The sequence below is a fragment of the Balearica regulorum genome, chromosome 15 (genome assembly GCF_011004875.1).
Source record: "Balearica regulorum gibbericeps isolate bBalReg1 chromosome 15, bBalReg1.pri, whole genome shotgun sequence".
Taxonomy (NCBI): domain Eukaryota; kingdom Metazoa; phylum Chordata; class Aves; order Gruiformes; family Gruidae; genus Balearica; species Balearica regulorum.
The window spans coordinates 2,602,310-2,615,401 of record NC_046198.1 but is presented as its reverse complement, the minus strand read 5'-3'; the positions used below and the strand labels follow the sequence as shown (position 1 = coordinate 2,615,401).

The 13,092-nt window shown below is 39.7% G+C and overlaps 1 protein-coding gene across 7 annotated transcripts in view; it reads right to left on the bottom strand.

The window, feature by feature from the left end:
• CREBBP (CREB binding lysine acetyltransferase) overlaps positions 1 to 13,092 on the bottom strand; it is a 95,646-nt gene that overhangs the window by 57,816 nt on the left and 24,738 nt on the right. For all 7 annotated transcript variants that reach the window (XM_075767926.1, XM_075767932.1, XM_075767927.1 and 4 more), the window contains one exon: positions 2,805 to 2,981. In XM_075767926.1, the coding sequence (XP_075624041.1) occupies positions 2,805 to 2,981 (177 nt within the window). The remainder of the gene's footprint in view (positions 1 to 2,804; positions 2,982 to 13,092) is intronic.

The window sequence follows — 13,092 nt, the reverse complement described above, 5'->3', positions numbered from 1 at the left end:
CAACTGAGGTGTTTAACGTCAAGCTGGAATCTGGTTTCCTGCCTCAGACATGCCACATATAACCAATGTTTTCATTCACATGGGTTTGTCTCTCACATGGAATAGTACTTTCGGGGCCCTTGAAGATAAGGCTAGTATAGGCGGCTGCTTTAGCAAGATATGTGGTTCCAGTCATCTCACAACAAACCCTGGAGATCCTTTTAAAAAAAAAGCAGTTGGTCTTCTGCTTGCTCTAGTAGATAGAGTCTGAACTGATCCTCCACAGGTTCATTTTTGACAGACAGTAACATAATGCTATATCCTTTCCCGCTTCACTCCTGCCTCCTTCAGGGAACAGGACAGACCGTGTCTCCAGCAGACAACCCACCAGCCCAAATATGTTAAACCAAATTGCCACTTCTGGAGTACTGAAGCATCACGGGACATCACAAACGGCACAGGGATTGCAGCAAGAAAGCATGGCGTAACAGTGCAAACACCGCAGCTCTGCTCCGGGGAGCTGCCTCTGTCACGAGCAACTTTTCACATTCGTTTTCACATTTCATTTGGGTCATTTTAGTTGCCCAATGTGAGAGACAGACATCACTTCCATGAGTTACGGGAACACACTTCTAACCAACTGAACGTTATTTTACCCTTAGATAACGTCTTAACATATGAAATGAGGAATGCTTTATCAAGCCAGAGCCTACAAACCTCAAGTTCAGAGTCAGATTCTTCAAGTCTTACTCTATTTGTGCCTCTCAGCCTTATGTTTAAAACTGGGGCAATACATCTTTATCTCAGAGAGGCATTATTAAATGAACTAATCCAAGCAAATTAACTAATCCAAAGTATATGCCTGCTCTAGCAATGACTGCCACAGAAAAGATCGTTTGGAAAAGACTGCCTGAGTGAAATATATTACTACATACAGTCAACAAGGCCCACAGCTACACAGAGCAGCAAAAATAGAACAAAATGTTGACTCTCTGCTCTTTCAGAGGGCACCGTTCATATTGTATGCTGAATAAAGTGCCTGTAAAAGGAATAGTGTAGGACCATGTATGTACTATTACCAAATAATTACACTGCCTTATCCACTGCTGCCAAGTAAAGGTTAAAATTTAACAAGTCTGACATTTCCTTTTCAATTCTCGGCTTTGCAATAAAAACGTTTAGATGGAAACTTCAGTTTTTAAAGATGAAAGTTCCACCCTCGCCAGGACCACAATCACACTCGAACCACCACGTGATCCATAAGCAGGGTTGAGACCTTTTGGCTCAATGGCACGGGTGTCTATCGGCTGACATTGCTATTACTCTCCATATTGGCTTGAGGGAGAGAAAGATATATTGGACAGACGAAGCTTTTGACACCTGAGAAACAAAGAAAGATGGTTTTGATTGTCCTCGCAGAAGACAACTGATATTTTTGATATGTTAAAGAAACTGCAATTGATAGTACTGGGAAAGTAAGCTTCCCCTTACTTTCCTCTGTCTCTTGGACAGGATGGGAGAAAGGAAACAGAAAGCTTTTTCTTTTACTTCGTCCTCCACCACTAGACAAGCCTTGATGGCAAATACCTTTTTTATTCCACCTGAACATCTACCACTACATCCTATACTGGTAAGCAAGTACATTCTAATTTAGGCTTCCCAAAACCTGACATTTAAATAGGCACAAAATTAGGCTTCAGAATCATCCAGTCTGCGATGAATACAGCACTTTCGGCAGATTTGCAGATTTTCTGCAGAATCAGGGCAATAATTCATTTGCTTTACGCCTGATCCAAACTTAAAAGTATTTTAAAAATAAAATTAGAAGAGTCATGCAGCAAATTGTCTTTTACAAACATTCTGCATGAGTACAAGCAGTATTCTGAACAGGGTCTTAATACTAGTCACCAGCTCCTTTCCATAATCAGAAGCAGTAAATGACAGATGATATAAAACAAAGATTTCACAGTGTAACTAAAGGAAAAGTAGGAAGTGGTCCTCTAAAATCAGGAGAGAAGATGAAGTTTATTTCATCCTGTTCCTTCTCATATATAACCTTATTAGTGATAGGCAGGTAGCAAACTCACGGATAGAAGGACATGCATTACTTGTGCCAAAAAATAACTGGTTTTCTAGTTAAATCAAAAAATAAGCAATTTGCATCTTATGGAAGGTTTTACAAGTTTCTATAGTAACTGCTATCATGTATAAGAATATAAAATGCAACAAGCTGGAGTTTCCATAGAAACGACACAAGCAGTTTGATTAATACGCAGACATACCAAGACAAATGGGAATATTTAATTTCACTTTATAAAGAAAAGTCTACTAAACAGAATACTATAAACTTGGGCAAGGTATCCTAATAAGAACTATTCTTCTAAGCTTGTGAGCTGCAAGTTATGCACAATATAAACTGAGAAGCATGTGGTGTGTTTCCCGTATTAGATTGAAAGGATATGAAAGGTACTATTTAGTTTCAGGAAGTTGATGATGTATCCAACACATTCTAATTGATTTAGGAATTTAAACTTACAAACAGCACTTACAGAAAACATTTTCATCTGGTTTGGAACTAAATGTCCCAGACAAAATGGAAGGATGTAAATGCAATTCTTACAATAAAACACTGATTGCTTATAAAGTTAAATCACTGCATAAAGATGTACACAAACTTCCTACATGCGCTGCACAGTGTAGTGAGGAACCACGGGGCAACTGTGATGTTTAAATGACCATGGAGAAGTAGCCCAGTAATGCCACAGAAGCCGTATCACCCCAGAATTCAGAACGCAATAAATAAGGGACCCAGCAGCACAACTCACCATATTTGGCACACTGGTGACGGGAGTACTCTTGATGTCGGCAGGAAAGGCAGACAGACTATTCGCCATGCCTGGCTTGTTTGGTAACTGAGGATTCACTCCTGTAGCTCCCATCTGCTGCCCTCCAGTTTGACTGAAAGGCTGCCCAAAGGGACTAGTGTTACCTGTCATTCCCATCTGGAAAAGAATGAATGAAATTATTATCATTTCCTTGATTCCGAAGGGACATTAAAAAAAAAAGAACACATGTCAAATATCCATCTTTGCATTCACAGAGACCCAATTCTGGTTTAAGTTGCTCAATATTAAATTCTCAATTTCACAACTTAACCAAATTTAAATTTAAAAAAAAAATATTTTACAAATTTACACAGCTGTGCATGTCTGAAGTCTTTGCAATTCAACTTACAACATCATTGTGCAAATGCAAAGGAGAACACAAGATTATCCTTCCCAATGTGCACTGACAGAAACTACTTTTTCCAACACTGCAAAAACTTTTGAAAACCAAACAAACCTCAAATCCTGTAATACTTGTGCGTTCTGTGCACAAAGCATGACTTCATACATAGAATAGATGGGAAGGGAGCAGCATAGAGTCGTCTAGCAAATGCTTATCTACTTATGTTTTGGTATTTGAGGAAAAACGTCTGAACAAAAGGACATCTAAGGCTGACATCCCTGACAAATGACACTCCCAACGCTCTTTCAGAATAGCAAGCAGAAATAGGACTCCCCCTGCATGAGCAAAGAGATCACTGTCCATCCAAAGAGCCATTTCACCTGAAGAACAGTCTCCCAAGAGAAGCGGCGAAATCTCGCACATCAGCTTATCGGTTTAACAGCCTCATCGTAAGGAATATGCTCGGTGGTTACTTTTCCATGCTTACAGGAATCAGACTGAACGACCAGTTGATGAAGCAGTGGTTAAGAGCAGTAAATTATACTGGGGCAGAGTCCAATAAACAGAATCTGACTGTGCCTTGTCCTCTTTGTCATTGTACTTTGTACACTTGGGTTTCAGACAGCTGGCCCAGCTGCACTCCAAGTAGCTTTACATTAGGAAACACGTCCCTTACCCTGCATCCTGTACATACGAAATGTTGTATCTTTACAGAAGAATCTGACCCACTATATAGATATTTAAAAAACAAACAAACAAACCAAAACAATTATTTGGCAACATAAGAGCTTATCATATATCTACTGTGTTTCAGCGAACAGTTGAATAATTCAAATAGGATATAAGACCAAAAAGCCCCAATTGCTTAACAGTATCAAAAGCTTAGCAATAAAGACTGCTTTTAAGGAAAAGTGATATTCACTACTATCACATTACACAAATATAATGAATTTTATTGTCTGTATTTTTGCATTTGTTTTGTAGGACTGTATGTTCAAAGAAATTAGGGGGTTTTAATTATTATTATTACAACATGGATTTTGTCAGCTTTTCTCTGAAGACTTAATAGCAAAGTATTTAATAAACCCACCCACTCATCTTAACCCACAATTTCAGACAAGGTATGAGATATCATTTGCTATCTACAGCTATTTGTTAATACCACGATGGTCTATCAGATTAACAGCGAAGAAAATTTCTGAAACTAAAAGCGAGATTCTGAGAAAGTAGCTCATGACTGACTATTTATTTAAACCTTTCAGAGGCCAGAAATAGAAACATTAGCTCTTTTGCTGTTACTCAGTTTCCCCTTGTGTCTAAATCTCCAACTACAAACTTCGCTTATCTGCAGAAGGACTTGCCCCTTCTAGTCTTCTTTGAACTTGCTTGCAGGTTTGGTGGAGGTTTTTTTTTTTTTAATTGAATAACATTTTGATCACTCTGGCAACCACTGCTATGCTACAACTTCGTACGAGCCCTACATCCACCACCAGCGTGAAAGCACAGTGGCGAGCCCGAGTTGGGAGTTGCACATGAACCTGCTTCCACCGTTTCCACCACGACAGCGCAAGCAAAGCCCTTCTTCGACCTTGCAGCTTAAGGACAGAGCACACTCAGTCACCGAGAAGGAGACGGGAAAGACTCAGCGCGGACAAAGTTGCCCAATGCGGGTGTGCTGAGCCTGTGCAACGTCATGTTATAAGGCTCTTAATGGCAGAGTCTTAAATATAGCTGCATTTTCAAAAAGCAGAAGAGAGATTTTTCTCTAGGCAATGAGAATGCTAAGCAAATTTTACACCAAATTTAAGGTCTTGATCTAAAAGAGAGAGAGATGTTCTTCATTTCATTTATCAGGAAAGATTAACAGTTGCTTTATAATATTTTTTAATATTTCCTTTTCAATAGATCTTGTTATTAAACATACCACAACTCAGTACAACAACAAAGCAACCTTTCAAGATTTCCAAACTGAGTGCTTAATATGATGACGATCATTTTTCCTTTTCTAGGTGGGCATTAACTGATAGATACTTGACTGAAATTTTAAGAAATACCTTACTGTTGTTCTTTGAAATCAAGCTGGAAGCAGAAGAGCTTCCATTTGAAACCTCGTATTTTTTTTAAACCTGCTCTCCGCCACATGGTATTTCAATGTCTAAAGTCATGGCTCAATAAATGAAAGGGATCAAAGACTAAAGAGTTACACCTGTCTACAACTTAAAAAAGCAGATAGTTTGATAACATTGTAAAACATTAGACATGCCCTTTAACCTATACTTCATTTTTGTAAATTACTGCCACCGAAACAAACTGCCAAAGACTTTTGTTTGAAGTCCATTAAAAAAAAAATAAATAAATGAAGATCCGAAAAGGTGGAAAGACCTATCTTTCCTACATGGCAACCCCTGAAGAAAAGACGGAGACAAAAATCAGGAAGGACTATACACAAGACGAATTTATTGAAGCTCATAGATGTTTGTAGTTTCAGGGGGTTTTAAACTCAGTTTTGCCTCAGAGTTAAGCTTATTAACTACGATTTCCAGAGACTAGAAGTGCATGACACAATGCAAGAACTGCTCTAATGAACTGTTTATAACAGTTTTCAACCTAGGCTAGGATCAACAAGGAGTTTTAGTGGCAGAGGGACCTGCTGCCAAACTCAGTGTTTCAGAGCTGTTACTGGTAACCCAAGGAGAAGCTCAGCATTTATTCCAGCAGCAACCACCTCCAAACGTGGTGAGGTAGGGACTCCAGCAAAGCAAACCACCCTCAGGCTCCTCGCTGGCGGGAAGGCAACAAATAGGAGGTGGAACACAAGGAAGAATCAGGCAGATCCCCTGCATACCAAACACGGTAAAGATGTCCTAGTGCATAAGGTATTAACTGGCATTTCCTGGTTAATTATGTGGACATTGAGATCGGGCCACCTTCCATAAAACTTTATCTAAGCTACTAATTGCAATCTCAAAAAAACAACTGGTAAATATAATCAGATGATTGAGTCTATACGTAGTAAAGATTTTATACTGCTTATTCATTCTGCAAACTGAAACCAGCAGCCCTGAAGCAAACGAGTCAGAAGGCTGAAGCGCTGTAGGCTCCTGCCTCTGCCCCCAGGTTTTTTCCTATGTGAAATGAGGGGGCAGGTGGGGGAAGGCAGATAACTCAGAAGACCTTTGTTTTTATATTTCTGAAACAGAACTGTGATCCTGAATTAGCTAGTTCAGGGGAAGATTACCAGGTAATTACGAATCATCAAAAAAGATAAACCAGTAAGAACATCTGAGTGAGCAGCCTAGTAAGAACGGTCATTTTGATGTGGGACTCAGGGGGCCATCAAAGACTTGTATTTTGCTTAAAGTTTGTTAAATTAACTTTTCTGAAAGCAATAAAAGCAAAAAACAATCCAATGCAAGCTGTTTCTTTCTCCACCTGCAACCAACGGGCACAGATGTGTATCACAGGGCTGCTCAACCTTCAAACATCTCACCATGGTAGCCTGCACATTTCCATTACAACAAAAGCATAAGGCTTCTCTCCGAAAACCTGGGTTATGCTGCAGTTTGCTCCCACTTTGCTCTAAGCTTAAAGACATTCCCTCCCCTGCTGCATTCTCCATCAGTTCATTCAACTGTCAGTTCATCTCCTTTGCTCTCTACCTGATGCAACCACCATTTTCTGCAGGCCATGTTCTCTGTACTCCTTTCATCTCACCTCATACTCTGGCAACTCCTGTTTTAATACTCCTGTTTCTGTGGTACAATTTTGTGCAAGTCTTGCTTCTTGCCTGGTTCTTTGTGGTCACAACTTCTGATGGAGTAAAGCAGACTTTTCCACAAGCAAGGTGTTTTCTACACAGCAGTTCCATCAAATGCAATGGGGGAGATGCAGGGGGATGCTATAAACCACCCCAGCACAGAACCGCAAGTCAAAGCTAAAGTGCCTGAAGTAGTAAAACGATTAATGCAGGACACCAGCTTAAACACATCATTTCTACTCTAAAACTGTTCTTCTCAGAAATATGATAATGCTACTCCTTTAATGGAAAAGATGCATTTAATTTAATAATTCTGCTATCCCAGAAAGACAAGCAGATTCTGTTCCCTTTTTATCACTATGGCAACTCTCTAAGATATTGGAATCTATTACTGAGCGGTGGATAGGAAATAGGGTATTTCACTCTACACTCACAAGCCAAGGAACGTACAAACTTCCAGGCTGAAAAAAGGAAAACTCAAAACCTTTGTTTAGCTGACTTGGCCTACACAAGACATCTCGCACTGCAATGTTTTAGCAGCAGGTGTGGGAGGTATTTTGCTTTGTAGTTATTTTCAGAGCAGAACAGCAATTCAATTTCCTCTAGTTCCTGGAGTTTCACATAGATCAAGTCTGTGACCAAATCTATGTACATCATCTGACGGTGCAACTCAGAGTTGATATGGCAGAACAGTGAACTTCGTATATCTGATTTAATAAATACCTTAGGACTAGATTGGATCTTCATACTATGCCATTTCTTCTATTTTTAAAGCTTACTCTCTTCCCCCCTTTATCACCGCTGACATGCCACAGCACTTCTTCCTCTAGCCCAACATCAAGGAGCAACTCCCTCTTTGTACACAAAGAGTCTAGGCCATAAATAAATCCCATCCTTTCCTCCTACTCGAAGTTTTTATTAACTGTCCCTTCACCTCTGCCACTACAGCCATTTCTCTCATTCAAGCAGAGTGACTTCATTACTGCATATTCCTCCGAGGCTCCGAGGACATGCAACCAATACAACATGCTGCAAAAATCATTCACTGCTACAAGCACATCATTTCCTATTCCCAATCCCTTTTTCAGCTTCCCCTCTGATATGCAGGCACAAACCACAGAATTGTATACAATTCTGCTCCTTGCTATCCATTTTCCTTTAGGAAGCTCCGCTCTCCTCTGCTGCTCTAACCCACCTTTCACATCAGGGCTTCCAAACTTAATAAAAGGTCTGGCAGGACAGACTTAGTTCACTATCACTTCTTCTGCAAGAGAGAAAGACATCTTCATTTGGGGGCACTAAAACATGGCAAGGAGCTGCACCTACCTCTGACAACACTCCTGGGTTTATATCTTGCATCACTGTTGCCTATGCAAAGTTAATGCTATGCATTTATTAAAATTAGTTGGTCCAGACAGATTAGCTCAGGAAAGCCTTATCTCTAAGTTAAATGTTGATTTTTTTATTAAGTTTTGAAGCAGACTCTTCTAAACAAAAAAGATGTTTATTCTGACCTAGTGTTTAGAAACAAAACAAAACACCACCACCAGATGTGGACTAGCCTGACAGAAAAAAAAACCCTGAAAGGTTGATATGAGAACCAAAGAACTCAAACCAGCATGAGTTCAGGGGAAAACAAGCCTGGCTGAAGTAGTCTGATCATGATCCAATCCTATAAACTAAAATTAGTTACTGTTAATATTCAATTGTTAGTGTTGAATACTAGATTTTTAACTAGAAAACAGACCTAGAAAGAAAGGGAGCAAACTAGACAAGTTTGGCTGGACTTTGAAAGCTGTGCATCTGCAAAGTGCTTGAACCACAAATCTGAGCTCTCAACAGGACACCAGGAAGTACGGGAAGACAACCGGGTAAGCATAAAGCGACATCTTTATGCTCTTGGCTTGATGTCAACGCTATTGTAACGACAACGATCATGCTGTACTAGTTCTTCATGAACGATATGTAAAAATGACAGGATTCATAGAGGTCTCAAGAACTATTCAAAGGACTAAATGGCATGGCTATGACAGGCAGTCTAATTGTAATCTCATAGCCTAATTTATTTAGCTTACTATTCAAGCTTATTAATTTATCTTATTAATTTGCTTATCTTATTAAGACAAGGAGTGAAATGATCCTAAAGTACTGATTTGGGGACTAGAACGGTAGTAACATTGTCTATTTAGTAAAGACATACCAACAGGTAAGAGCTGAAGCTATAGCTTCAAAGCAAAAATCAGAAAAAAACCCGTAAGTGACCAAATACCACTGAAATTCTCAAGACCATATTAATCTTTTATCTAAACAGTGTGTGCTTCTACTCATCACAGGAATTAATTCACAAAAGCTGTAAGGTATCAAGTCTGACTTTGTATCACTGTCATTTTTATATGCTTAATTCTTTATAAAATGGAATCTAATGATAGAAAGGGAATGAGAATTTCCCTTCTCCTTGTCTAGGGACAACCCAGAAAGGTGAGAAGAAAAAAAATTATCTCAGGAAGCGAAAATAGTCTAAGACCTTGACTAAGCTCCCAAGTCCATTAACCAAGCCCAGAGACAAGTATCAAAGTCCAGGAAAGCAGAGGTGCCGAACAGAAGCTAAAACCTGCATCAACTATTGCATCCCCCCCCCGCACTGCAGAACCGTATTAGACTGAGCATGGCCAAGTGCAACTTCAGATGATTGCTCCTCTAACAACACAAGATCAGAGACAGGATGGACTGCAAGGCAGAATTTCATTCATTCCCTCAACCCTCTGCCTCTTCAGACTGACACTGATTGCAGGATCACAAAACCAGTTACGGTGTTAGCTAGGTATCTTAAGGAAACTGGGCTTAAGCCACCGTGCTGTGACAATCAATGTCCCATTTCCTCGCCCTTCCTCAAACCAATTTTTCTCTAAAACACTTTGAAAATCACTGGTCAATTTGACCCTTTTTTGTTAAAGGTCTCACAGATAATTAAGCTCTTAAGATTGAGTAAAGAGATGGATAGGTAGATTATGACACTCAGATTAACACCTTCACGAAGAACAGGCACAAAGACCTCTGCCATCACCCACTGTGTCTAGCAGCAGACAGTGTATCCAGGGCTCTCAATGAGCCACCATTATTGCCAGTTTTTTCCTGTCAGCACATCAGAAAGATTATCTGAGGTCACGGGAGAGAGTTGAAAGCACGATAGGAAATGGTTTACAAGACCCTTGGGGAGGGGTGCCGTGAAGAATCTATAGTGGCAGCGTGAGGATACACAGCCAGCCTACTAGTTATGCTACTGCCAGATCTGCTTTGGTCATAGAGAAATAGGAAGGTCAGGACCTTTTCTCCCGACAAACTGTTCCCATACTTTTGAATCTGACAAAATAGTAATAGGAAGAAGACACAAAGACAGCCTTTTAGCGAGCCACCACTACCCTTATATTATTCTGGACTTAGTCTATGGTACAAAAGCTACAATCAATTTAACTGTAAACTCCAGATTAATAATTTATTTCAGAGAACAGAACATGCATGTCACAAGGAGAGAAGAGAGAGCGCAGAGGCATCCTAGATATGATCTGTTTTGGTAAGAGGCCAGATCTTCACAAACTGTGTTGTTGAATTGCATATGTGAGAGCTTGCCTGTTCAACAGTATAAATTGCTCTAGTAAGACATTTGTCACCTACTACTGCTTTCTTCTAAAACCCTTGTATTTGCAAGGAAGGACGTTCCCCCTACTTCCTTGTGTTGTATCACTGTATTAACCCAGTGTGAAATAACACACTAAATACTGAGGAGACGACAACTAGTTCCACCTTTCAAAAGCTGCCTATAACCTATGGTGCAGTTTTCTGAATGCCTGAGCTGTAACTTTATGGTTATGCCATAATCAATAGCCCTAGGTTGCCACAGCAACTGTGCATAAATAATCCAACCTTTCTAGAGCCACTGCTACTCAGCATCTCACATGCTTCATCCAAAATCCCCTATTACATCACCACTGTGTTAGGGACAGCTTTCTTCTCATCCTCTCTTTTTTTTTTCTTTTAAAAGAGCAAGCTGGCATGAAATGGAAATTCTGCACTTCCCACTATGACCCACAGATCCGAGAAGTATCCTTTGGGTTCAGCATGAAAGGAATGACTGGGTATACAGAAATGGTATACTGCTCCTGCCTCCAAGCTGTCACTACCGTCAGTCACTACAGGACAGATTCAGAACTTCTGTACTTGCTGCTGCCAAGCCATGCAATCCCATGCACTCTTCACTTCCCTCTTTCATGGCCCTCACCAAAACCAGTCACTTAATACTCCATTACTGGACAAAGCCTTCAAAACCCTTGCCATCAAATTACTACACCTACTTCAAATCTGGGCTTTCAACATGCAACTTAGTTAAAAAGCTCAGCATTTTGTTCCCCTTCTCCCCACTCACTGCAATATTTTGCTACCAAGAAGTGTGTTGCCTTTCTTGGCTTAAAAATTTTAACTTTCTTCCTTTTGATCTCTCTCATCTTTGTCTCAAGACAAGGAAATGGAGCCTTGAGGTGTCTCAGACATTCAGAAGTTATCAATTAAAGTATACAAAGTACTGTACTTTGTATTGTACTTAACCTACTACAAAGAGTAAATCTGCTCTAAGTAATGGAGGAACATCAGAAATTTGGACTAAGAGACAACTCAGCTGCTTTTAATACTGTTAAAAAACAACAGTGAAAGAGGACAGAACTGCTTGCAAAAGGCTTATTTCTGCTTTCCAGGGCAGTAACTCAACAAGTGACAGAGCCCTACGCTTTGCCATCTGCACCGCTTCACCGCTGGTTCCCAGACGAGTTTAACACACATGAGTTCCAGAGCTACTGTGATCTGGCACCAACCACCTGGAGTTAATCCCTCCTCGGTCCCCGCGTGCTATCGCCACGACTTTGGTTGCTTTGCTTGCACGTGCAGTACGCAAGAGCAGCTTTCCAGGCACACACACATCGAGGACTTTGCACTTTGGACTCTTATCTCCCTCTGGTATGAAACACAAATCTCTAACATGAAGCAAGGTCCACCTAACCGATTAAGGCTCTCGCAGAAGTGTAAACGATAGGTCCATTAGGAATTTATGCTCATTTGTGAAGTGGAAAAGACAAGCTTTCTTTACTATGTTGGCATCATCTTGTATCTGTTTACTGACAAAAAAAAAAAAGGTAAGTCTCTACTAATTACTACTTCATCCTATAGTAACGTGTTCCAAAAGAAAGTCACCATGGTGCTTGGAATGTATATGCCAGAAGGACAGATGGAGAAGCAAGGAAAAGATTAACCATTTTATGGCTGAAAGCCAGTGGCGTTACCAAAAAAAAAAAAAAAAAAAAAAAAAAATTTAGTTTCAGTGCAAGAATGGTGGTAAACCCATTATCTCAGCTGAGGTGAGACTTCCTCACCTAAATCAACTGCAGATTTGGCAGTTTGACAAAAATACTAATTTAAAAATACTCACTTTTAAAGTCAGCAAGTAACAAGAATGCCTTAAAAAAAAAAAAAACAAACATTTCGAGAATCAGTTTTGAGAATTAAATCCTGATCTGGCTAGCAACATTCAGAGGAAACCTACCTTGTGCCAAAAGTCCCTGCTTTCCTACCTCTTTAAGCTAACTGCTATCTCAAAAGCCTACCACAACAGATTCAAGAAACATTTGGAATGTCTTGCTCTCCAGTAGTAAACTAACTCCAAGAAAAATACTCAAATGACCAGGAATAATTGTAGTTTACTTCATCCTTTATTAGAGGATGAAAGATTTGGTAAAGCTAGAAATAAAATTTTAAGAATCTCATTAAGAAGAAGCCAGGTGTTTTATTATCACTTGTAATAAGATTTGAAATTATCTTCCAAGAATTTCACAGAGGTCAAAGACAAATTTAAGTATTTTCAGACAACAAAGCCAGCTGAAAAACATACAAAAGTTTCCGCATAATTACTGAAATGCAAAAGACAGAACTTTGTGGGAAAAGGCTCTTTACAAATGACTGGATATACAGAGAACAAACTTTTAATATATTTAACTATTAACCTTTTCCGGGGGGGGGGGGGGGGAATCATCACATGCCTAAAGAAAGCAAGCATCTCCAAAATTCTGCACAAGCCTGAGTGCAAA